A 26755-nucleotide genomic window follows, 5' to 3' on the forward strand; every position below is an offset into this window, starting at 1 on the left:
AAAGCTGCACTACTTCCTACAAATTACATTTTACTAACATTCTCCCTCCCCCAGCCGAAGCACCGTGAAAAACAGCTGCACAAAATTCTGTTCTCTGGCCAAAAACCAGGACTTTGTGACAATGTAGTGGTATATATGCGTGGAGCACCAATCAGTAGCCCAATCAAGATATAGTGGCTTCTGGTAGGTCCACCTTATCACACAACTCTCCACAGCCATTTTAAAGTGGTGAATAAAATTGATTTGCCAGTTTTGTATTACAGAACCAGGGGAGCCCTGGAAAACCAGCTGCATGGAGTAGCCGCCTGGGCTCCGGCTAGTGGAGGGATATGGTTAGTTAATGTGTAGTGCAACTTTCAGTCAGAAATAGCTTTTTATCATTAGATTAAGGGTGTATTTTATGTGCACATACATTAGTCATTTAGGAGTTAAAACTAAATGAGACTGTAGAGTGATTGTGGCTGCATTTTAATGTCACAGTGAGATAAGTCTTGTCTGTCTTGTCCTTTCCTTCCTTCAGAGCCCTGGAGTGCCCTCTCCTAGTATCCACATTCAGCTGCCAGTGTCTCTGCTACTTGAAAACAGCTGAGCCCCAGACCTCTGCCTTTGGTTCTGAGACCAACAAACAACCCTCACATTCCCTTCACATTAAACATCCACTTCATCCTCATCCCCAGTCAGACACAGAGCTGGCTATGACTGTCCAGCACACAAGTTTCTACCCTGCTCACAACCTAACATAATTTGAGACAAGGGCATTAGAGTTTATGCCCAATATAAGATTAGATCTTTAAGGATATATTCAAAATAGTTAAATATTTAAATTGAACCTGTTGTGTAAATGAACATTTTTTTATTTCATGAAATATATTTAGGGAGATATCCCTGTTACCATGTCCCCAAGCCTGATGGAAAGGCCTTCTGCCTTGGGTACTGCTGCCTTCAGTAAACTGTGCATTTCCAGTCTATACTCTTGGAATATCCCAATCTCAGAACAGCCGGATAACAGATTAGATTGGTCTAATATGTAAATCACAGAAATTACAGTAGGTAAGTAGGCATCAAAGCAGGATCTTGAAGCAGTGATGTTTTATTTGCTCAAACAGTCCTAATGAAGACAGCTACTCGCTAGTTTGAAGTACTAGGGAAGCTCAGATGGTATAATACAATACATGGTCAAACAGGGCTCTTTTTATACAGTTTTGGACACATAACTTGGTCGGAGGTAACCCAGCCCCCTTTCTTTCTGGCACCACAAGTATGAGATATTACTTCAGATATTTAGCATCAGTATGCGGATATATTTTCTGTTCTTGGATTTAACAAAATTCACATCAATCTGTATTGAATTACTTGCTGGTTGCATTTTTCATGTAGTTTATCGATCTTTTTAAAAAGTCAGGATAACAGGTAACAACCCCCTGCTGTGTATTCAGGCTAAAAAAAGTGTTGGTCATTAGATGAAAAGACTTCACTAACATGAGATTACCTGCCTTCAGAAGTTACAAAAACAAATGTCCTCCAACATGGAATACAGCCTCAGAAATCAATACATTTCCAATAAAAAAATCAGTAGAAATGCAGTGATATACACTGGCACCAGGGGAGGGCTTGCACATTTTAGCCCAGGGGGCAAGACTTGACTCAGCAGCACTATGGGACTGGCGGATGCCCCCCAGCCCAGCCCGCCCCTGATTGACGCACTGCACCATTAAGTAAAATAAATTTATACAATAAGTTAACTGTACATGATCCAGCCACAGTGACACTTTAACTTATTACCTTGAGACAGTGAAATAGCCCTCATGCTTATTGTGTGAGACTTGCTGGAACTGTTCTGGTAAAAGTTATAAACTGTTGCCTGGAAAGAGTGGATAAAGTAAAAAAAACAGTGCCAAAATTAAAGGGATGAGTCCAGGCCTTCAGCCAAAGTTGAAAATTGCAAGTCACTTTTATATATGTTATTCAGGAAGGGGTACTTAGGGCCTACAGTTGGAATAAAGGATTGCTAAAGCCTTGTTTTGTATAGAGATGGTTCTATCAGAAGAATAGCCATTATCTTTCCCATGCTGTGAGGGAGATGGATATCTGTGGTACCTGGCAAAATGAAGGATATCCACAGCTTACCTGTTCATGGGAGAGTTTTAAATAGTCCAAGTATGTAAGATCCAAATAGTGAGCGCTCTTCAAGTTCCTCTCCTATATTACCTGTTTGGGAAGTGTATCCCTTTAGGTGGGCCTCAAGTTTGCTCCTTCGTGTGATCCAAGGAGTATCCCATAGCTACTGGAAGACGTGATCAAATCATTCATTGATGCATTTACTGGAAGATATGATTGTTACACATTCTGGTTGGAATATTTAACAGTAGATCTTGTAAAAGAAAACAGTGGCACTATTACATTCTTCACTGGGTTGAACATTCTCCACTGGTTGTGTACATCCAACCCATGGTGACAGTGCCCATGACCTTACTCACCACCACAATATGGTAGATTTGTGGCCAGAAGTCAAGATTATCCAGTGTTATACATCAAAAGCTACTAATATATAATTTTAGATGTTTGTTTCAGAAATGTTCTTTTACGCTATTTAATATTTCATGCCTTCTTGCTCTCATCTGCTGTCTATTCTTGAAAGTGAAGACATTGACTTAGTATATACTTATTTAAATTAAATGCATACACTTAAATGCAAATATATGTAAAACAATCCCCTAGAATAACGTAAATGAGAACCTTCTCTAGGGCCCCTGTAGTTCCAGAGTTATTAACCCCCGGCACACCCATGTATAATTTTAGTTTATGTTTAATTTTTTTTTAAAAAGGGGGCTTCGGCCAAGTGTCAGAATTTACCTGATTAGATAAGTTGGAGCATTCTGTGGTTCATCCATTCAGGTGCATTTTAACAATCATCATTAGCACACTAACTTTACAAAATGTGCCAATGCTCCACCTTGAAGAGTACATCAGTTGTGGATATGCTGGTGTGGTTGAAAACCAACAGTCCCTAAAATAAATTGTGAGGATACTGGGGTCCTTCTTTGTAAGACATTGTTAAGCATTTATTGCAAGTTGCGTTTTTAAAACAAGCTCGGAACTTGAGCGTACATGTGGCTGTATTCAAATCCAAGTTGATCTCAAGATAAGTGTCCATTTGAATCTGGGTATAAGCTCTGCCTAAACAGTACATTCTGTATATTAACAGACAGAACAGACTGCAGGACATGCATATGTGCAATATAAAGTCCCATCAGAACACATGCAAAAAAAATATATAAAAGAAATGACCAACTCGTAATACTATAATTATCATGAATAACAATTATGCAGATTCAGTCCTCTCTCTCAGTCAGTATTTACACCTGCCCTGGAGCTGGTGCAATTGATACAGCTAAAAAATACGAACTTCAGAGAAACCCAGAACTTGAATTTGCCGCATCTGCCATTGTTGTACACTGCCTTTTACCTCCCCCGTTCCTCCCTTCAAGTCGTAGGCAGTCGTGTCATTTGCGTTTAGACATGAATTGCATGCAATTGCGTTCATTGGTGTAAAGTTTGTGTCTGAGCATGCACAGAGCTATTTCACGCAAGATATGGCACACAAATGGACTTACGACTAAAGATGAACCAGGCCCTGTGTTACCAGTATCTTGGCATGTCTTTATATGAGCAAGCAGGGCTCTACACTTTATTCTCTGGATCTGCTCATGTGAGATCACTTATGGCCTAATTTGTGCATGTAGCATCATACGTGGTCCATATGAGTGGGTGACATCGTCATTATATAAGTCGAGTCCTGGCCGATATACCTTGCCATTTCCTGGGCTCACTACAGCAACTGAGTCTTATCCTGAACAGTCCAACCTCTGGCTTGCCTTCTGACATTGTTTGCAGACTATCATGAACCCTGCTGTTCTATTGACCTCTCATTTGGCTGATAATTTTGTGCCTGTTCTGCCTATGTGGTCTTGACTCCACTTGTACACCTTATTCTGTCTAGTCTATCCCAGCTTTCTCCTACTCTGGCCGTTGACCCTCTCCAACCTTTTAAGGTAGCGTGCTCAAATCCTGGTGACAATCTATAAGGAAAAAAGGCCTGTTATAGATAAAGCATTAGAGATAGGGTTGGGTGTGGTCTAGTAGTTGCAGCCAGGTACATTAGTTTTTCTTGCTAATTGGCAAAAATGGGAATTTTTATTGATAGCCCTTAGCAAACATGATCTTTCCAATACAGGTTATTACAGTGTCGACACAAAGAAAAGCCACACACATGTTTACAATTCCTGGGAGGATTTTATATTTACAATAAATATTTGTTAGATATCCCACATAATCAATACAGGACAAAAAAGACAAAGATTTTTTACATAGGAAAATATGAAATACCTAGCAGGGATAACTTGTAGGATCTCAGTAGACAGGGCACATATCTCTTATCTTAATGTAAGATTGGGTATTATTTATTTCCTCTTGTAGTTATAACCTATACTTAAACATGCTACACAGCCTCCATTTACATTACCAACAAACATTCCCAACTGTCTGCACAAACAAAATGGTGCCTAGACTGAAGTGAAGTTTTAATGCCAGTCTCTTTGCCCTTACATGACATGAGTCAACAAGTAGAGCAGCCAAAACAAGCTGGTAAGCCTGTCAGAAGAGTTTAGAGCCACTCTGGTTGGTAATGCAGATTATTAGAGGCATGTGCCTCCTAATGACTAGTTCTGTTCAGGTCAGTCTGATGCTCTGCAGGGTTGCATCTTTAAGTACAGAAAGGAACACAGAGATACTTCACAGATCTGAATTAACCGAGATTTGCAGAATGCGGACATAAAGTGCAGAAAAACATTATTTTAGCATTAAAGTGTTTCTTCTTTAATCAGCAAGTCTCTAAGTATGCCTTTGGATGCCGCTGCTAAATCTGATTGATTCTGCCTTCAAATGAAAAAAAGTCACAATACAACAGGCCCATGTGGATAACGGAAAGCTTGATTTATGGAAAGATTCTCCTGTACACAATATATGTTTTCTACTCTGATGAGGAGATATTTATGACATTCTCTCTCTTTCTTTCTTTATTACTATATATATATAATTACAAGATTTATTTGGGAGCTCTAGAAATACACAAAGTGAGGTAGAAGGGAGAAATAAAGCTTGGGGATGTTGGGATTTATTTAGTCACAATAAACAAATATTGGACTGTTGCAGGAAACTGGAGCAGCCGTACTGGAACAAGGATGGGAGAATTTAATTCAATATGGAGTTTGAGATACAATTTTTAGGAAATACATTTATTAGGTTTGACAGTTCGCTAAAAGTAGCTTCACTAATAAAAACTTACTAAGGGCAGGAGGAAAGAAGTTGTTTAGAAGCAATTTAAAAAAAATGAGTTTAGAATATGATTTAGGGTTGCAGAAATTATGTGGTTTAGGAAGAAAGGTATGAAGGTTGGTGGAGGAACGGCATGAAGGTAGGTGGAGGAAAGGCATGAAGGTAGGTGGAGGAAAGGCATGAAGGTAGGTGGAGGAAAGGCATGAAGGTAGGTGGAGGAAAGGCATGAAGGTAGGTGGAGGAAAGGCATGAAGGTTGGTGGAGGAACGGCATGAAGGTATGTGGAGGAAAGGCATGAAGGTTGGTGGAGCAACGGCATGAAGGTTGGCGGAAGAAAGGTATGAAGGCAGGTGGAGGAATGGCATGAAGGTTGGTGGAGGAAAGGCATGAAGGTTGGTGGAGGAACAACATGAAGGTAGGTGGAGGAAAGGTATGAAGGTTGGAGGAACGGCATGAAGGTTGGCGAAGAAAGGCATGAAGGTAGGTGGAGGAACGGCATGAAGGTTGGTGGAGGAACGGCATGAAGGTTGGTGGAGGAACGGCATGAAGGTAGGTGGAGGAAAGGCATGAAGGTTGGAGGAACGGCATGAATGTTGGAGGAGGAAAGGCATGAAGGTTGGTGGAGGAACAACATGAAGGTTGGTGGAGGAAAGGCATGAAGCTTGGTGGAGGAATGGCATGAAGTTTGACAGAAGAACGGCATGAAGGTTGGTGGAGGAACAGCATAAAGGTTTGTGGCAGAACGGCATGAATGCTGGAGGAACCATATGACGGTTAGTAGAGGAACGTCATGAAGCTTGGTGGAGGAATGGCATGAGGTTGGTGGTGGAACGGCATGAAGGTTGGTTGAGAAATGGCATGAAGGTTGGCGGAAGAACGGCATTAAGGTTGGTTGAGGAACGGCAGGAAGTTTGGTGGTGGAAAGGCATGAAGGTTGACATTAGATTTTGTGAAGGGATACATGGATGAGACTTGGTTAAGGGATAAAGCTACAAGGCTTGGTAGAGAGATATAGGAGAATAGAGGCATGGGATTTGACAAAGAGGCGGGATATATGATGAGACTGAGGAAAAAACCTAGTAAGATAGGTCTAATCAATTTAAACAAGAATTAGATTTATAAAATGAATGAGGATTGTTAAATTATTTTTAATGATTAATAATGCTGTGCCACAGATGTGATATCTGGATTAGGAAACTAAATCTGCCAGTGAGACATTGAAGTGGTGCTCACTGAATTGTACTAAGTTTTTAAGGAGCATGTCGGTGTAGTGGGTAGAAGATGAATGGAAATACAAGAGATAAAATATGATAGTATAGGATCAAGCTTTGAAGGAGAAAGAGGGGTCCAGCAATGGGATACAGTGAAGGATAGAGGAAAGAGTGTGGTTAGGCCAGGAAAATAGTGCTAAGGCTTTACTGAAAAGCTACACAGTGAAGCATGGGATTGGGTACATGAGTGACCAAGGACACAAGAGAGTTTGATAAAAGATGGGGAGGCAGCTACACAATCCCAAGCACACAATGTGCAGTGGAGGGGTCATAAGTGTTCCAGGCAGCCATCCCATGCCCCTCTCTTAGGCTCTCCGCTCCCTGGAAGTGAAGGAGAGGGCAATCCAAAGAAAGCATTTCTCAGTCTGAATATATGATGAATCCAGAGAAGGTACTGTACTTGTTGTTATTGCCCCCATGAGCTTTACCACCATCCAGTTTAATGTAGACTTCATCTCCTGCATCCAGATGAAGGATCACACTGTTACTGGCATAGTCATAATTTTGATCTGCATCCTGAGCAATGGCACTGGCACGAACCTGGGAGGATATAGAAAGTTGGTTAGATGTAACTAATACAATAAAGAATAAGACTTAATTGAATGGCAAGAGGAAAAAAGTGTAAAGAAATCAAAAGCATATAAAATCAATCTTGCATGTCAGAGTCATGATAAAAATATAAAGGAAAAAATACAATATATTGTATTTTTTAGTATGGTAACATCTTTTTTTTATACGCTGGCCTCTTGTGGCAGCACTTGTGTTTACAGCGGACATGCTACCCAGACACAAGTTCCTTGATTGAGTGGTTGGATCTCTGGCCCTCTGCTAGTATGTTGGATGACTATGGCTTGTTCAAGGGAACAAGAGATGACTGAAATGATGAAGTAATTTGTTAATGTGCAATGTGTTATTTGTGTATGTTGTTCATGGTGGGGTTGGGTAAATCCGGAGAGTGTGTTGTTTTCCAGGTGCATTACGTTTGAGGAATAGAGATATTTTCCCGGAATGTTTGGTATGCTCATATGACTGTGCAGTTTTTGCCAATCATTACAACAAGGCCAACAACTAACAGTAAGAAAAATAGTGAAAACAGTGAGGTAATAAATACAATGCTATAATTGAACAAATGATAAAGCACAAGTAACATAAATAACATCCCATATAACAGGTAATGATATTATCCAATAGTGCCAATAGTGTGAATAAGACTGTGTTATAAGTTTTATTTAGTATCTAAGATTGATATATATATATATATATATATATATATATATATATATATATATGTAAAAAGGACAGCGCCGGTATCAATCTTATCAATTTCTTTACTATTAACATTTCTGGTGATATTGTGGCTACCAGTCTATGGTAACCAGGGAGTGTGCCGAACAGTGACCTCATCGCCGCACTTCGCGCTCCCAGTCTATTAATGTCTGGGAACCACTGCATCAGGTCATGACGGGAGACAGCAGGAGAGGAAGAACGCAGGCAGAGAAGTGACTAGATAAGTGAATTAGGGTGGGGTGAGGGGAAGTGACAAGGAGGTGGATGTGTGTGTGAGACATGTGTGTGCAGTTTGGTGGCTCGCACTCTCCAGGGTAATTTATTATCTGCCCAAATTATGTATTTCCATGTTTTATGGAAAAATACAAAACTTTCTTTCTGTATAGAAGCTAAATGTTAGAAATATAGCATAAGTGAGTTTAAGGTGTTGTGAATTCCCTATATCTAAAGCTATATGTATTATACTGTAGGTAAACAGTGAGGGTTGTGTATTGTAATTGCAGAAGCTTTTCTAATGGCTGAAAAAATAGTGTAGTAAGAAGCAGCATCCTATCACTGTTTGTACAAAGTGTTCTGTATAGTGCGGGAGCAGGCCAGTGAAATCAAGACAATCTATGTGTTTTCAGCTTGCATGTAACTAACCCTGCCCCTGGTCATATACTGTAAAGTCAAGAAGGCAGAGTACTGTGTGAACCTATTTTCAGGACCTGTGTAATAGCATGTGGGGCCCTCTTGCTCGGGCAGTAATGTTCAATCATCTCAGTACCAAAGGGGCATCTGGGGAGGTCTGATGGCATGTGGAGAGTGTCACGAGCCGCGGTGGTACTCACAGCCGCCGCGGCTCGCTTCTGGCTCCCCCTGGCGCCCCGGCCGTCACCTTGATGACCGGGACGTCATTTCCATTTCCTGCCCGGCCGTTGCCGAACGCCTCCTGTGTAGCGCTGCGTCCTGGCAGTGCTGCAAGCCAGGAGCATGCGCGCAAATGACATCCTGTGGGCTAATTAACTAAGGGGGCTTGGCCCTTTAATTGGTGCCTCCTGTGGGTATTTGCAGAGCTAGGCTCTGATTGGTGGCTACCAGTATTCAAGGCAGTGAGGTCTGCAGCCTCACTGCCGGTTATAGCTTATGTTACCAGTCTGCTGACCTGCTCTGCTCCTAGCTCCTGTCCTTTGGATATTCTGTTGGATTGCCCATGTATGACCCCTTGCCTGGATTTGGACCCTGCCTGTGTTTCTTGTGACCCCGACCTCTGGCGTGTTTACCGACCTTCCTGTTTGCTCGTGACCCTTGACCTCGGCCTGTTTATTGGATTTGCTGTCTGCTGCCAGCCCTTGACCCTTGCCTGGACTTTACTTCGCTTACCTGGGTTCTCCCCAGCCGGTACACACTTCACGACCCTCTGTCAGTCTGCGGCCAAGTCTGTCCCCACCACTAGGGGCTCCAGTGAACACCAGACTGGAAGAGCAGACTCCGGGTTGTACTGTACCGGCTGGAGGGGTTCCTAGCATTATAACTGGCCCAAAAGACATTCTGGAGACTAAATTGGGATGGATGAAAGCGGAACCAAATCGTCTTCTTTCCAAGCCCTGGCGGGTCATGTTGAGACCTTGTATCAGATGGTCCGGGGATTGTCCCAGCGTTTGTCCGCTCAAGAGGAGGACTCCCAGACTACACTAGCCATTTCCAGTTCCACCGATGAACCCAAGTTAAATTTGCCGGATCGGTTCTCCGGAAATAGAGCCCTGTCATCTCCCTCCTGCAGGGTGACCCCCAGTCGTGGGCCTTCACCCTGCCGCAGTCTAGTCCTTTCTTGCAATCTTTGGAAGCTTTCTTTAATGCATTGGGTCTGCTCTGCAATGACCCTGTCTGAGTTGCCTCCGCTGAGGCTCATCTACGGGCTCTAAAGCAAGGACGACGTCCTGCAGAAGAATACTGTGCTGAATTCTGCAGATGGTCACCTGACAGTGAATGGAATGATCCAGCGTTACGCAGCCAGTTTCGCCTTGGACTGTCTGAGCAGATCAAAGATTCACTTGTGCAGTATCCTTCCCCCACCTCGTTGGAAAGCCTTAAGCATCTCGCCATTAAAATTGACAGGAAAATCAAGGAGAGGAAGACAGAGAAAGAGGCAGCTTCCTTTTTATCTGCATTTATCCCGGTTCACACGGATGAGAAGGAACCTATGCAGTCGGGGGCCTATCGCCTCTCTCCTGATGAAAGAGACAGAAGACAGTCACAAGGCCTATGTCTTTATTGTGGTAATAAAGGCCACTTCTCCTGCTCTTGTCCTTACAAACCTGAAAAAGGAGCATGTCTGGGAAAGGTCCACTTAGGTTTGCAAGTTGTTTCCCAAAAGAATGCTGTCCTGATTCCTGCACAAGTCACTTTAAGTGCCAGTTCCGTGGCCCTGTCGGCCTATAGTGGAGCTGCAGGCAACTTCCTCGACATCGGGTTTGCCCGCTCTGCGGGAATTCCGACTGTGAAACTTAAATCTGCCATTTTCGTTTGTGGCTTAGAGTCCAATGGGAGTCCATTGCCTGGTGGCAAGATTACTTGGGAGACCCCGTTACTGCAACTGAACATTGGAACTCTCCATTCAGAGTCAATGACCTTCTTCCTTATCGACTGTCCATCAGTTCCATTGATCCTGGGCCACCCTTGGCTTTCCCGTCATAACCCTGTCGTGGATTGGGCGAAAGGAGAAATTGTCCAGTGGAGCTCTTATTGTACACAGTACTGCTTGACTCTGCCTCTGCGTGTAATTCAGTCTATTCCGGAGCAGCTTCCCTCACAATATCATGAATTCTGGGATGTGTTCTCCAAAAAGGCTGCTGACACCTTACCACCGCACCGTGACTTCTACTGTGCCATCGAGCTTATTCCTGGTTCCAAGTTACCCAAGGGACGCTTGTACTCCCTCTCTGGTCCAGAGACCAAATCCATGCAGGAATACATTGATGAAAACCTGAAGAAAGGCTTCATCAGGCCATCTAAATCTCCAGTAGGAGCGGGATGCTTCTTTGTATTGACTACCGAGGACTGAATCTCATTACAGTCAAGAACACCTATCCCCTTCCTCTCATCTCCGTATTATTCGATCAATTAAGAGGTGCCACAGTCTTCACCAAAATCGATCTTCGTGGAGCATATAACCTCATCCGTATCAAAAAAGGAGATGAATGGAAGACGGCATTCAATACGCACTCTGGCCACTACGAGTATCTGGTCATGCCGTTTGGTCTTAGCAACGCACCTGCAGTATTCCAGGACCTGATTAATGAAGTTCTTCGGGAGTTCCTTGATTGTTTCGTGGTCGTCTATTTAGATGATATCCTCATCTATTCTAAATCATTATCCATACATCAGGGTCACGTCAAACAGGTTCTACAGAAATTGCGAGAACACTACCTTTACGCCAAACTAGAAAAGTGTGAGTTCGAGGTGCAGAAGGTATCCTTTCTGGGTTACGTAATCTCTTCTGAGGGATTCTCCATGGATCCATCTAAGGTTCAAGCTATCTTGGATTGGGTGCAACCAAACAATCTTAAGGCGGTGCAGAGGTTCCTGGGCTTCGCCAACTAATATAGAAGGTTCATTCGTGGCTTTGCTGACATCATGGCTCCCATTGTCGCCCTGAAGGGAATGGATCCAACTAGTTGGTTGCCCCAAGCAGTAGCCTCATTTGAAAGCTTGAAAACAGCCTTTGTGTCCGCTCAGGTCCTTAGACACCCGGATCCAACTAAAGCATTTGTTCTTGAGTTTGACACCTCTGACGTCGGTGCCGGTGCTATCCTATCACAGAAGGACCTTCATACTCATCGTCTACACCCATGTGCCTATTTCTCCTATAAGTTCTCTTCAGCAGAAGCCAACTACGATGTCGGTAATAAGGAACTATTGGCAATTAAATGGGCCTTCGAGGAGTGGCGGCATTGGCTGGAGGGTGCTTCACATCAGATTTCCGTTATTACAGACCACAAGAACTTACAATATATTCAATCGGCCAAACGCCTAAATCCCAGACAGGCCCATTGGTCGTTGTTCTTTACCCGTTTCAATTTCGTGATCACTCACCGAACAGGTTCCAAAAATATCCGGGCAGATGCTCTGTCCAGAAGCTTCTTGGCATACCACGTTCCAGTCACAAACTTAGAGCCTATTATTCCGTCTTCCATAATCCATGCTGGGTTAACCCAAGACCTGAGTATCACACTTCAGAGATTTCAAAGATTAGCCCCTGATATTACTCCAGAGCGGTGTCTATTTGTTCCAGTCCATTTAAGGAAGGCGGTTCTTGCAGAGGCACATAATAGTAGGACTGCTGGACATCCTGGAATTCAGAAGACGCTAGAAATCCTTTCCCGTACTGTCTGGTGGCCATCATTGTCTGCTGACATCAAAAATCATGTCTTCTTGTGTGAGGTTTGTGCCAGGAATAAAATCCCCAGGACTCGTCCAGTAGGCCAGTTGGTTCCATTGGCCATTCCTGCAAAACCTTGGACACACTTGTCCATGGACTTTATAGTCGATCTGCCACTCTCTGCGGGACACAATACCATTTGGGTCGTGGTAGACTGGTTCAGCAAAATGTCACACTTCATACCGCTAACCAGACTTCCTACTGCTCGAGATTTGGCCGTCTTATTCATCCAACATATTTTTCGTCTCCATGGACTCCCTACTGATATCGTTTCCGATCGTGGTTCCCAGTTCATAGCACAATTCTGGAAATCCTTTTGTACCCTTCTCGGAATCAAGATTTGTTTGTCATCTGCATACCACCTTCAGTCAAATGGGCAAACTGAAAGGGTTAACCAGTCCTTAGAACAATTTTTACGATGCTACACTTTGGAATTTCATGATAACTGGTCCTCCTTGTTACCCTGGGCAGAATTTGCTTATAATAATTCATGGCACTCATCTACCAAAACCTCTCCATTTTACTGCAATTTTGGTTTTCACCCCAGATCTAATTCATTGTACTCGCTTAAGTCCGCTGGTGTTCCAGAGATTCGCTCCGCTCCCCTGCCAGGGATCTCAAAGTTATCTGGAAAAAAGTGCAGTCATCATTGAGACAAGCCTCATTTGTTGCAAAAAAAAATTCGGACCGCCACCGTACCACCTGCTCCCTCAAAGTGGGCCAGAAAGTGTGGCTTTCTACAAAAAATATTAGCCTCAGACAGCCTTGCAGGAAGTTGGGCCCTAAGTTCATCGGTCCGTTTCTCATCATCAAGCAGGTTAATTCTGTTGCATTTAGGTTAAAAATTCCTGGGTCGTTGAGAATCCCCAACACGTTCCATTGTTCCCTGCTCAAACCTGTACTTTACCCAAGTCCATATGGACAGAGTCGGAACAGACCTAGAAATTTTGTTGTTTACAAAGCATTCTTGATTCTAAGAAGGTACAGGGTCAGGTGCACTTCCTGGTGCAATGGAAAAATCGAGGTTTGGAAGAGCGGTCTTGGGTTCCGCAAAGATAACTCCATGCCACTAAACAGCTGAAGGAGTTCTTCGAGAAATTTCCGAAGAAACCTGGGTGTCGGGGTTCCTTAACTCCTCCTCAAGGGGGGGGGTACTGTCACGAGCCGCGGCTCGCTTCTGGCTCCCCATGGCGTCCCGGCTGTCACCTTGATGCCCGGGACGTCATTTCCACTTCCTGCCCGGCCGAATGCCTCCTGTGTAGCGCTGCGTCCCGGCAGTGCTGCAAGCCGGGCGCATGAATGCAAATGACAGCCTGTGGGCTAATTAACTAAGGGGGCTTGGCCCTTTGATTGGAGCCTCCTGTGGGCATTTGCAGAGCTAGGCTCTGATTGGTGGCTACCAGTATTCAAGGCAGTGAGGCCTGCAGCCTCACTGCCGGTTATAGCTTCTGTTACCAGTCTGCTGACCTGCTCTGCTCCTAGCTCCTGTCCTTTGGCTATTCTGTTGGATTGCCCGTGTATGACCCCTTGCCTGGATTTGGATCCTGCTTGTGTTTCTTGTGACCCCGAACTCTGGCGTGTTTACCGACCTTCCTGTTTGCTCGTGACCCTTGACCTCGGCCTGTTTATTGGATTTGCTGTCTGCTGCCGGCCCTTGACCCTTGCCTGGACTTCACTTCGCTTACCTAGGTTCTCCCCAGCCGGTACACACTTCACGACCCTCTGTCAGTCTGCGGCCAAGTCTGTCCCCACCACTAGGGGCTCCAGTGAACACCTGACTGGCAGAGCAGACTCCGGGTTGTGCTGTACCGGCTGGAGGGGTTCCTAACAGAGAGTCTTGATCTCATGTGGAAATGTCTGATCACATGTGGGAGGTCTGATGGCTTGAGAGAGCTTATATTCTAGTTGGAAGGGGGCACAGCTGAAACCAGAGGTGTGAATGTGTCTCAGAGTGGAAATTGAGATAGTTGTGAGGGTAAGTATAGGTGGAAGTATGGTAAGCTCTAATAAAGAGGGGGTTTTTCAGTAAGCGTCTAAAGATTTGATGGCTGTGGGAGAGACTGTTCGGGAGTGGTAGGAAAATAAATAAGTGGGTAGCACCACTTGAGAGGTCTTGTAGGTGGAAGTGAGAGGTGATTACCAGAGGCAAGGGGCAGGTCAGAGTTACATTTAAGTGGGCGAGAGGCAGATGAGATTTGAGATGTATGAAGAAGTGAAGTTGTTGAGCACTTTGCAGGTTAGGGTCAGTAATTTGGAGTGGATTTTGTGGAGGACGTGGGAAGCCAGTGTATGGGTTTGCAAAGTAGTTGAGAGAAAGAACAGTCTTGTGGTGGCATTTAAGATGGATTGAAGAGAGTATAGATGGGTGAGGGGGATGCCAGATAAAAGGTTGCTGTACTCAAGGCAGATTATGAGAGTGGATAAGAGTTTTGGTAGCATCTTTGGTAGGAAAAGAGCATATTCTGGCAGTACTTCTAAGGTGGAGGAGACAGAACAAGAGAGAAGACGGCAAGTTAAACAAACAGGGTAAAACACCAGATCAGCAGTTTTTGGTTTCCAGCAGAATTTTTATGGAACAGTTTTTGAGTCATTCTGCGTGTCCATATTTGGCTTGGACCTTTCATCAAACCCATATCCTTTCAATGTGGTAGGTATGTAGCACTTTTTAAGCCATCCATAATGTTTTCAATTTCATATTCATGTTTACTTTCAATTATGATTGGGGAATAATGAAAAAGAGAAGCTTATGATCTATAAGAATGTGCTGGTTTTAATAAAATACACAGAAAAATAGTAATTCTGAGTGATTTTGGTGGACAAGTCAAATGAGTTTGTCATTTCAGTACTTTTATGGAGTCCACTGTATTTAGGACTTCATTTGGCTGACAAAGTTTTGATATTCATGTCTCTAAACCAGACTATGTCTACTATTTAAAATTAATTATGTTAGACGTTGCTTGTTGTACTTCTTCCCAAATCTATTTTATATGGGAATTTGTAGATCCAAGGAAGGATGCAATGTGACGGAAAAGAGCCTGGGATGTAAACATAGCAGCCTAAATGCTGTGACGAAGCTTGGTTGGCTCATCCCTTCTGACTGTTACTTTGAGAAATAAATGTGAAAGAAAAAGATAATTACAAGCACCTAAAAAAAAGCCTACCAAATATTTGATAGAAACTGAGTTCTTCTATCTGAAACAATTAATGGAATAGGATAGTTATTCTTCTTAATAGTGATCATTTTCCCCCTGATAGTCAGTGCCAGGACACAATCCTCCATCTATTGTGGCCACAAAAAAAGAATCCTTCCAGAGACATAGATGGTCTAATACACACTTTTTCAAAAATTGTCACAATATATTCCTTTATTGCTTGTTTTAGATTCCTTAATGGACATAGGCTTTCCCTGGAATTAAGTGTATAATTTATCACCACACAGGTTGTATAATTAACCTAACTACAGATTTCTTACTAAAACTTCAGAGAAATCTTGCCAATGTTTTGGCTGAACCTTCTAAGGACATGAAAACAATTTAAACAGGATACATATTGCATTTTTTCTAATCAACAGGACTCCATTCGTTTTTCTTCCATATTCCAGTCAATAATGGGGTTATAGCATATAAGTCAAGGGTAACCACAGGAAAGGACTGTAGATTTAAACATGAATCTCGCCAATAAGAAAAGTCACATGAGGATTCCAAAAGGAAATTATTCTTTGATGGAGGTCAACAGTCTGAAGCAAATATTCTGACTGCTGAGTTTAAAGGAAAAAAATGGTATACTTAAACTCTTAGTATACTAAAAGAAAATTGCCAGCAGCACCACAATCTAGTAATGCAGAAGATAAATTTCAGAAAAATGAACATGCAATCTCAACTGAAAGTAACTCATTACATTTAGAAGAAGATACTTTACCTAGATGAGCTTCACCAGACTCAACTAGGAACTGAAGTTTCCATGTTTCTTTAGGCAGTTTTGAACAAGGTTACTACATTCTCCACAGTAGCCATAGAGAGCAACAAAGGTGTTTCACCTCATGAATTACATTTTTATAGCTGTTTCAAAATGTTTTAAATAAAGTTCAGTCCCCTAAAATAGATCAAGTAGCTTTACCTTGGGTTCCACAACAACTGGTGATGGCTTTGGTGGTATCTTCCTGAGCAGTAACGTTTTTGGACAATTCCTTCAGTTTCAGGATAATGAGTCTATTGGTACAGTAATATTATGAAGGTACTTGAACCATTTCGTGAACATCAACAATCCAGGCTTCTTCTGCTCTTCATCTTTAGGAGCCCTTCTTCCCTTAGAGCCAGATGTGCTGACCAATACTCTGTTGCCTCCAGGACTTATTTATTACACAGATATAGCTGATTAGATCTGGTCAAAGCTAGCTGAGTATAAAGTCAAAAGGTTTAGGCAGAGTTGGTACACAGGATTATAGCAGAATGACAAGTACCCAGATAAGTCCAATTGGCTGGAATAGAAGTCTCAGTGTTCCACTGTACCTCAGCGCATTTGAATTGGAAGTTCCCTCACTCAGATGCTGTTCCTTGTTCCAATTTGTGGGGGTTTGACTGTTTCGATGCTGGGTTTGGTCACCGATGGTTTATTAGGCTGTCAGCGCCATTGTTTTGCTCCCGTTACAACGTTTCCCAGCCAAGTAATCTGTGTTCTGTTTCATGTTTTTGTCTGTTTGTTACTGATCCTGCTCATGTTGACCATCTATTTGTCTGCCGCCTGCCCTGACCACTGCTAGTTACTGACTACCCTGTCTGGCGACCGTACTGACCTTTGCCTGTTCAATTGACTCGGTCTGCCTCCAGCCCTGTTCACTGTTAGCTCATATTTTCCTGTCTGATGCCCAGACCAACCTCTGCTTGTTACTGTTCTTCCTTACTGCTGCGTGTGCCGACCTCTGCTTGTTACTATTATTCTCTGTAGGCTCCCGCCCTGACTTCAGCTGTGTTATGTCTCTCAGGGTATTTCTATCAGTCAGTGTTAGCGCTGACCTTCTCAAGGTGCAGAGTCTAACGATCCCCCCCCTCCCATTCTTCACCAAGAGCCGCCACACTGCAGGATGGATTTTGTTGCTGGAGGTCCACAGGTCGCGGCCCTTAGGTCAGCCCACTGACATGATAGGTGATAGTCGGTTGGTAAGAGATCAGGCTGAACCAGGGAGAGCAGACTGGGTAGTGTAGTACAACAAGGCAAAGCAGTATTAGCTGAAATGGTATAGCACACACAGAAGAATCCTAAGCCGTAATCAGTAGAACACCAGGTTGGATACACTAACTAAAGAAGCACCACACACAGGAGTGTTGCCGGGTCGGATACACTGGAGCTCAGTCAGCAAAGTTTTCAGTATGGATAGCCGGGTCAGATACATTGGAGCACAGACAGCAGAGTAGTCGGTATGGATAGCCGGGTCGGATACACGGGAGAACAGGCAGCAGAGTAGTCTATATGGGTAGCCAGGTCAGATACACAGAAGAACAGGCAGCAGAGTGGATGTCCAGAAGCAGAGGTCTAACAAGCCAAAAGGTCACACACAGTTAAACACCAGGAAGCAGCACAATGTTACACAGGGAGAGCCAGACGCCAAGTGGTAACTTGTTGCTATGACAGAGCTGCATTGTCAAAGTGAGCCTTATATCCTCTGCAGATTGCATATGCCACCCCCCTGCCACGATCATGTGACTGCCTGAACATGTGCTGACCTGTACACAGAGACAGAGGAATCAGCAGCACAGGAACAGGTATTCATTGTACATTGTATACCACTGTCATAAGTGCATTCTGCTTTTACCACTTTGTAGAGTTACTGTTTGATCTGCGCTTTAGTCTCTTATATATCTATGTTTGCATAAGAATAAACCTATTCTATGGTAGGCAACTTATTACCAGTGAGCACATACTGGGCAGTGGCCCTATATGTTTATGAGGATACTGTTGGCAAATATTATGGCAATATGTGCAAATGAGAGTAACCATTTATACTGATGCAAAGTTGGACACAAATGGGAGTAAATTACTCTTAACAAATGAGAACACAGAAAACAAGCTTATTTTTCCCATATGCAGAGCCGTAGTCATCTCGAGATGTGTCCACGTCTCCATCGACAGCATATCCGCCTGGTTTACAATAAGCCATGATCATCAGCGTGTATTTGCACCTGCTTTATAGCACCTTCGAACAGGAATATATACAAGTTTCTGCATTTTAGTGTACTCTACCTATATTTGCACAACCCTTCCCGCCTATCCGGACGCAGGTGCACGCAAGTGCCAGAAGCACGCAAGATTGCACAGGGGCATATCCATGCGCCCACTCTCTGGATGACTTCACAAAAGACACGCTACAATAACTGATGTACATCCCATTGTGCAGCAGCCCCAGTATGTGCCTAATAGACATCATGTTATTAGACCATTATCACTGAACACCATGATGGATGTACCCATCCATCAACTTTTGTGTGACCCCACAGACAGAACAGGTGCATAAATAATGCAGAACAGGGGTATGCACACCTAAGAAGCTGTCGAACAAAGAAGGTCCGAACAGTTATGCATTATAGAGCACTTTAACAAGTGGTTGAGGCTTGATCATTAAATACACATGAAAGACAGTTTTGGGGACTGCTAAATGTGTTTCTACATGGAGTATTATAGAACATATATACAAATACATTCCATTTCACACATATCAATTCTCAGAACAGTAAACTACATAATACCTCAGAATATTTATGTATGCAAGGGATTTCTGTTTAGGACTTGCCTAAACAGATGATTTTCCTGGCTCATTTCTTTTCTATTTTTGTTCTTCAATGTTAATGGTACATTGTTAAAATGACTAACCTCAAACTTTTTCTTTATGTTGGTGTGCAGGAAAGCAAATGTGAAAATACTTTCTGTTTTTTTATTCTGGATAAAGACCTTTCTGTGGGAGACAATACTTTTATTTATGTACAGCAAGCAGCCACACGTGGTCTGTTTGTGGTCCCTTCTAATACCTCCACTTCTCTTCTCCCTCCCATCCTCCTCCCTCCCAATCAATTACCTGATAATGTAATAAAGTATTTCTCTGTACAGTATGGAAGTATTGCATATGTAAATGGGGGTGGAATTCTGAGAACACACATATAGATGTCTATCTGTTATCTGGAGAGAAAACAAGAACATTGGTGGTGCTTCAAATAGCCTGTTTGTAGCAGGCACTGTCACAGAAAGCCTTTCTGTACAAATATTTTTACTCCATTCTGTTAATCATATTTAAAAAATAATATTTAAAAATGGTTCAGTTGCTTGTTGTGTAATTGTTTCCAGTCTGCTGTGCTACACAAGGAGCTTTAATTGCGGTGTAGTAGCTCCTTAAGTTGCCAACCTTGCTTGAGCTTTAGGTGATTAATTTCATACATACAGTTTAATAGAATAAGTGATGGTTAAATTGTGAGATTAAATCTTGTGCAATTAATGGCTTTCAAAAAAAAACGCATTGCAGTTAAATGCAATTTTATGTGATTAATTTCATGAGATTAATTGCCTAAATACAAAAACTTTCCTGTATTCTCTATTGCAAGTGAGCATTCCCTGCCTCGCATTTGCTAACATCTATTACTTTCTCTCTATGGGCAAGATCAATCTCGTAAAGCTCATGCGAGGAGATTAAATTGCAACATTGAGTGACTGAAGGAAATCATCGTACTAAATAGCGGTTAAAAATGTTGTGTGTAGCACACCTCACTGGAAACAATTAGCTGTGAAACAAGTTACAACTGTTGACTACTCTTTTAACAGTTTGCAATTAAAAATCGCCAATGTTGCCTAGCCCTAATGCCAGTGGCGTATCTACCATGGGTGCAGAGTGTGCTGTGGTCATGGACCCATGAGTCAGGGGGGCTCTGAGACAATACCTTGACTTATGGGCCAACCTTCCATGCACAAATATGCTGCCATGGAGAGAGGGGTCCCGGGGCCTGGATTTATGAGGGCTGGCCCTGGCATTGGTGCTCTCCTGGGGCATCCCATGGGGACCTGCTACTGTACTAAATGTTCTGCTGCTAACAGCAGAATTCAGTCTCCTGCCTGACTGGTTCAACTTTGTGTCTTTTAGCCTAGTGCACGATGCCTAGGCTGACATTTAATCTGGTAGGTATTGTAATGTGGCTGCTAGTGGGAGCTATTTTATATAATGTATCACCAGGTGGGGCTATTAATTTAACCTCCCTATTTATTAAAAGTGCAGGCTTTTCATTTAATATGAGTTTAATGAGTCCTATTAATATATTGTAGGGGCTAATAATGCAATTTGTGGTCTCTATCAAATGTGGGGGCTAATAATGTAATAAAGGGGTGAGAAGGTCTATTTATTAATCGTGGCTGCTATTACTCATGCCGCTGTATGATGTAGGTTGCCTGTGCATAGTATTGGTGACATGATCAGTGGAGTCACTGGAGTTCTGTACAGAATTCCTTCCCTCATGAAAGAGGTGGAAGCTGCTGTAAAGACCAGATGCCTCCTCCACCAAAACCTACATCAGGTAGGAACCTGTGAGGTTTGTGTGTGAGGAAGTGTCACGATCCAGAATTTACCTGAGCCTGTGTGACATGTGTGTGACAAAGGGTTAATAAAAACCAACCATATGATCTGTCTAAAATGATTAAAACTTTCTCATATCTATGCCACACACTAACTTTGCCTTACCAATCATGCCACCGCCAAGTTTTTTTATTGAGGAGCTGACACTCTCACTCAGGAAGCCATCGGTTCTCCCTAAAAACTAATCTATCACAATTTACTTTCATCAGAGTTATCATAAACCAAATGACCTCCCCTGACCCAGAGTTATCATAAACCAAACAATCTCTTCTCTTTCAACTATATAGCATTTTAAAATCAACACAGCGACCTGAACTTATTAAGTGCAATTTAATATGGAAAATAAATCCACAATGCTTAAGGTAAAAACAATTAACAAAATGACATACAAAGATATAATACAATATAAAATAGAAAAGGCAAAAACATATCTGTTTTCTGTTTTGCTGGGAGAAGCATAAATAAAGAGCACTTCTCAATAGGAAATTGGTGCCCAAAAATTGACAAGTCTTCTAGGATTACAGGGCACTTGTAACATGTTGTAGGTACCCGCAGTCCCCTTCCCCTGTGATGTCAGAACTAGAAAGTCTGTGTAAATGTTTATGACCTCTATTCAAATACCTTTCAAATCAGGTTTTCTTTACGCTGGCCTACTTCTTACCAGAATGTCTTACAAAGATGATTTTACCTTCACACAACAGGTTAAACGTTTCCCTTCATTGGCAGACTAAACATGACTCCTGATATTTTGGAAAATATAATATGACCTTTTCCTCTATCCTTTTTTAAAATTCATTAACACTTATCCCAGGTGCTCTGGCCCTGCACTTGGGGTCTCTCTGTTGCATAGCACTGTCCTTATGGAGCGATTTCAAAGGCCTCAAAATTTATGACCCCTACCACAAATTGGTAAGGGATACTCATCTGTGACCACATGTGGGGAGTTCTCTATCCATGAATAGCACTTGGTTAGAACAAAAGAGTTTAGAAACAAAGAGATACATGAATTTAGATTCAGGTTTTAATATTTAACCCATGGCTGGACACAGAGGTCCTCTGAGCCACATCAAGCTATTACTATAACTGAAATTCACAAACACATATTTGCAGTATCATACGACTAGTAATTAGCTTGCATATGACACCTGCCCGTTCTAGAGGGTGGCAGGGTAATTATTACCCATGTGACAATTTTCCCTGCTCACCTGACACAATTCTTTTGATCTAACAAGATAATCTGTCTGCTCCCTTTTCTTTTCTGTGCTGCACAGTAAAGGTATGTGGGTGGGGGGTCAGATTCCACCTGGGTAATTTTATTCCAGTTTGGTCTAGTAACTAGTATGACTAGTAATTAGCTTGCATATGACAGGAGGGTTGGGAGGGCACATGTGACAGGTTGAGAGTGGTGGGGGAGCATATTTAACAAAGGGAGATTGGGAGGATGTATGTCACATGTGCCTTCACCATTCTCCCCTTGTCACATGTGTTCCCCCACAATTCTCCCATTGTCATAAATGAGGGGGGGTGGGGACTACTCTAGCACATAGGCCTACTAAATCCTCCGAACGCCCCTGCCTAATGGGATTTATCTATTAGCATTAATGACTGAAGCTGTGTATACATAGTACTTCTCAGTGACTGTAGTGCGTTAAGATTGAGCTGTGTTCAGCCGCATGCTGGACTGATTGTCCTCTATGGAAGCGTACACATGGACTGCTAGAAAATGTGCAAGAGAAGTACTAGTTACAACATTCTGTATGCTGAGAAATGCTGTGCGGAATTAGTGGCGCTATATAAATAAATGATGATGATGATGATGATGATTTATCCCATTGTATCCTAGCCCTAATACAGGGGTTTAAGTTTTGCCAGCAGTAGTTTAAAATTTGACACAATCAGATGAGATGCACATCTCTAGCTTTTTTAATGCACATATGTACCATGGATTTGAGCTAATTGCAATACAACTGTACAGCATATGAATTTCATAGATGTCCTGTTTCAAATGCCTCAACTGGCAGACCTACCTAAAGGCTGCAGATAGAGTAATTAGGTGTGCTTATTTATCAATAAGGATAAAAGAAGAAGTGCAGGCTTTCATAAGGAACAAAAAAGAAAATAATAAACTAATTAGATGAAATAGCAAAATATAATTGGAAGTGCCCTTTAATCTTGTAAAATCCATCAAAATATTCTTAAAATTACAACGAGACTGAGAAATCTGATTCCACTTTATATATCAGAAAGCCAATATTTTTTTGCTGCATTATAAAGCACATTGTCTCATATGTAGACAGACCCTTGACACCTCGTCTTCTGAATCCCACAGCTCACTATCGGAAATCAATTACAATACATAGAGCAGGCTGCTCTCAAGGGGTTAATCACTAATCCCTCTATTTCCACTGGTAGCGCAGAGCCTTTCTGACAGGACAAATGCACACGTGAGGCAAGACAAAGACTCATAATACACAAACCACCAGCACAGGTGTGTTAATAAGGAGAATAAACAGCACACTGTGCTAGTAATTAATGTCTCAAGTCACAGGCTCGGCTGCCAACAACTAAGAAGAGATTGGGGAGCGAGAGAGAGGGAGCGAGAAGGAAGAGGAGTATGTGACTCATTAAAAGTGCCAATCCCCCCTGCAGGATAATAAAATATATCCTTGTTGTTTCAGTAGACAACTAACAATCTGTATCCTCCTCTGGCAGATTCTGGGTTAATGTAGTTGGCTATTTCCCACTATTTAGATTAGCAACATGCCCATCTTATTAATTTAAACCTTCTTCATGTATATTTATACCATTGTAGCACAATGCTGTACTTTTCTGACGTGCCTGTGTTTAGCTATGTATTATATATTTAACTGTGTACTTTAAATAACCCACCCATAGCCCCCACATCCCCAAAATACAATATTAATGTCTTAGATCAATAACTGCAAGTGAAAAGCATAAGCTATGGGTTGGGTTTTCGCTTTCAGGTAGTTCTGCATCGGCCATGGTGTGATGGGTTGTCATGAGTTATGTTCATCAGAAGGTTGAACTCTAAATAGTGATCAAACTGGTGCTGATTTCGAATGGAGGTTGATGTACTTTTGGTATGACAGTACGTGAGTTTTAACAGTGTGGTTTTCACAGTGTTCTATTAACAATACTATCGTCATTACGTCAAAACAATTGTGATGCTGGTGTGTGTGGGCAGATTAAATTATAATAATTTAACCACCCTTTATCAGTACATCATATTAGATTGTGCTCTGTGTACACATTTATTCAATAAGATCTTTTAAATATTAGATTGATTAAATGCATAAAATGGTTGTCTCTGTGGGCATTTTAGGATTAATATCTATCACAGATTTGTTTTTTTCTATGAATTTGTATCTCGGAATCTTAACCTGGGAGTCTCAGCTCCGTAATAGATCCTTTAATACCTAATACTGTACTACTACTACTGTAGTATTACAAGAATCAACACTTAATGGCAGCCTGTGCTTGCTGGGTCCTGCAGGGCACCTTGGACAAAATGTTTATTTCATTCTATTCTTTTACCTATATCTCTTACCTATCAGCCCACACCTACTGTTCCAGGATTGTAGGAACAGTCCTAGTGCTATTATACATGGGGATGGTTAAACATGGGGGGAAGGGGGGGCTGCATTGTTTTCTCCTAGAGATTCCAGCCCTGTGCTTCTTGGCCTAAGGCTGGTTTAGCACTATGCCAGGGAGACCCCACGTTGCAGGTTTCCATACTATAGTGGCACCTGCCCAGATTGGCATAGCCTAGTGCTAGTACTGGTAAATTCAGTGGGACACTTTTTGGCTCCCTTTTGCTAGTACCAGCCCAGGCTGGCAGTACTATTGCAGTTCACATTAAAATTAATAGATGTGAGAAATCAAGTTTTCTGTGCATGATATATTTTCCTTATATCGACTCCATGCAAATTGTAGAATGAGTGCCAGTGATGAATACACAAGAAGTAACGAAACGCGTTGGAAGGGGTGTAAACGGCGCCACTACTCTTGGCTAACCTGGAAATTTTATCAAGAACAAATTTTACCTGGAACAAACTAGGTATTCCACCCTTCCGGAGACATTATTGGAGAGCCAGTAGCATACATAAGACTAAAGGGACTCTGGGTGAATAATGCTGTTTTGCTATTTCTACCAAATGTCTTTAATGTACGCTTTTTAATCCTTTTATACCCATCTGAATAAAAAAAAATTCTGCATTATTCTGCATCCCCTTGTCTATTCTTTTGCTATACTTCCAGCTCACATTAATATTAATAAATGCGAGAAATTTTCTGTGCAGAATAAATTTACCCTATATCAGCTCCATGCAAATTCTAGAATTGACAACACCGTCTAAAATGATTTTCTGACACCCAACATATTGGGTCCAGAATTTGCACCCCCTCCCCTTTCCACCATGGACACAGTTTTTATTGAACATTTGATCTGTTTATAGATTTCTCCATTTAAAACTTATGGAGCATAAATACTGCATTACATTGTGTGCCTAATATCTTACCAGAATGGCTCCTAATTTTAAGCTTTGTTGGTTATTTGTAATGAGGAGGGTTAACGGGTTGCCCTAAATGTTTTCTTTTATTGTTAAAATTGGACAGACATTATTATTAATATTATTATTATTATTATTATTATTATTATTATTATTATTTATTGCGCAGTGTTTTGTACTAAATAATGAAAATACCATTGGGTAGAAATGAAAACCAGTTTGGCCAATGACTCCCATTAGCCTGTATATGAGGTCATCTGCTTAAGTGGAAGTGGAAAGTTCAGGTTTTCGGCAGCATGCAAAGCCTGAATACCAAAATCTTTGCAATCTGGACCTGCCTGGTGATCTGCATGAATGCCAGGATTGCATAGTACTGTATTTGGAAAACTTTAAATCAAAAGAATATGCTTTGCTAACAAAATTTAGCAGCACAGAGGAACTAAGGAGAAAGTGACATAGGCAGCTGCTATCAAGAAAATTTAGTTTGTCACCCGTGGAAAATTTTGAAGTGTCTGTATGGAAAATGTAAGTGAGTGGACTTTGATAGTTTTACAATGAAGGCAGAAGGAGAAGTGACGGTATGGCTACCACCGTATACCAGTACACTTCTAACACTGTCACAATGAGTCACCTATGTGTCTGTATGATCTATACCTAGATCATCACAAGCTGAATTGTATGATATATTCTGTATGTTTAGGGCGCTACCACCTTGCTTATTTTTTCACAGTCCATGTTCAGCAATGTCTGGGAAGGGAGGGGGGTGTCTGCACTGTTCACACATCCTACATGGATAGATTGTAACATATGGGGTACATTTTCCAAGTACAACGTCAGGTGGTGTAAGAAAACTTGTGTTTTCTACAGATGTTCAGATATTCTCGCTTGATTCTACCGATAATATGATATAACTAAGAATAATTTATGTGTACAACCGATGTGTGATTGAGTGATATGCAAGTAGCAAGAAAGAAGGGCTAGTTATCTCATGCATAGGTCTCTAGTTATAAAGTATGGGGTCCTGTTGTGGTCTGAGTACTTTACTAAGATCTATGTGTATAGGCAGTCTATTGTTCTTTGTTTTTATCTTTTGGTTTTATTTCATAGAAATAGACTGATTACCTGATCATAGCTGCCAATCAAAGGAGGAGGCTCATGGAGTTCAGAGGTTTAGCCTAGGCAGGTCAGTGGTTGGTATATTAGTAGGTAGTACACAATACTTTTGTTAAAAAGAAGATCATGGGAACATTCCCTTAATTTCTGGGTTACTGATACTTTAGGTCAATACCCATAGGCTAAGTACCTTGAC

At 42.0% G+C, this 26755-nt stretch overlaps 1 protein-coding gene across 1 annotated transcript in view; it reads right to left on the reverse strand.

Moving 5' to 3' along the window:
* Positions 1-6267: 6267 nt before the first annotated feature.
* C1QL1 (complement C1q like 1) overlaps positions 6268-26755 on the reverse strand; it is an 87718-nt gene continuing 67230 nt past the window's right edge. The window contains exon 2 of the mRNA XM_075177336.1: positions 6268-7145. Within this exon, the coding sequence (XP_075033437.1) occupies positions 6966-7145 (180 nt within the window). The 3' untranslated portion in view covers positions 6268-6965. The remainder of the gene's footprint in view (positions 7146-26755) is intronic.

This window comes from Mixophyes fleayi, chromosome 6 (assembly GCF_038048845.1).
Source record: "Mixophyes fleayi isolate aMixFle1 chromosome 6, aMixFle1.hap1, whole genome shotgun sequence".
NCBI lineage: Eukaryota > Metazoa > Chordata > Amphibia > Anura > Limnodynastidae > Mixophyes > Mixophyes fleayi.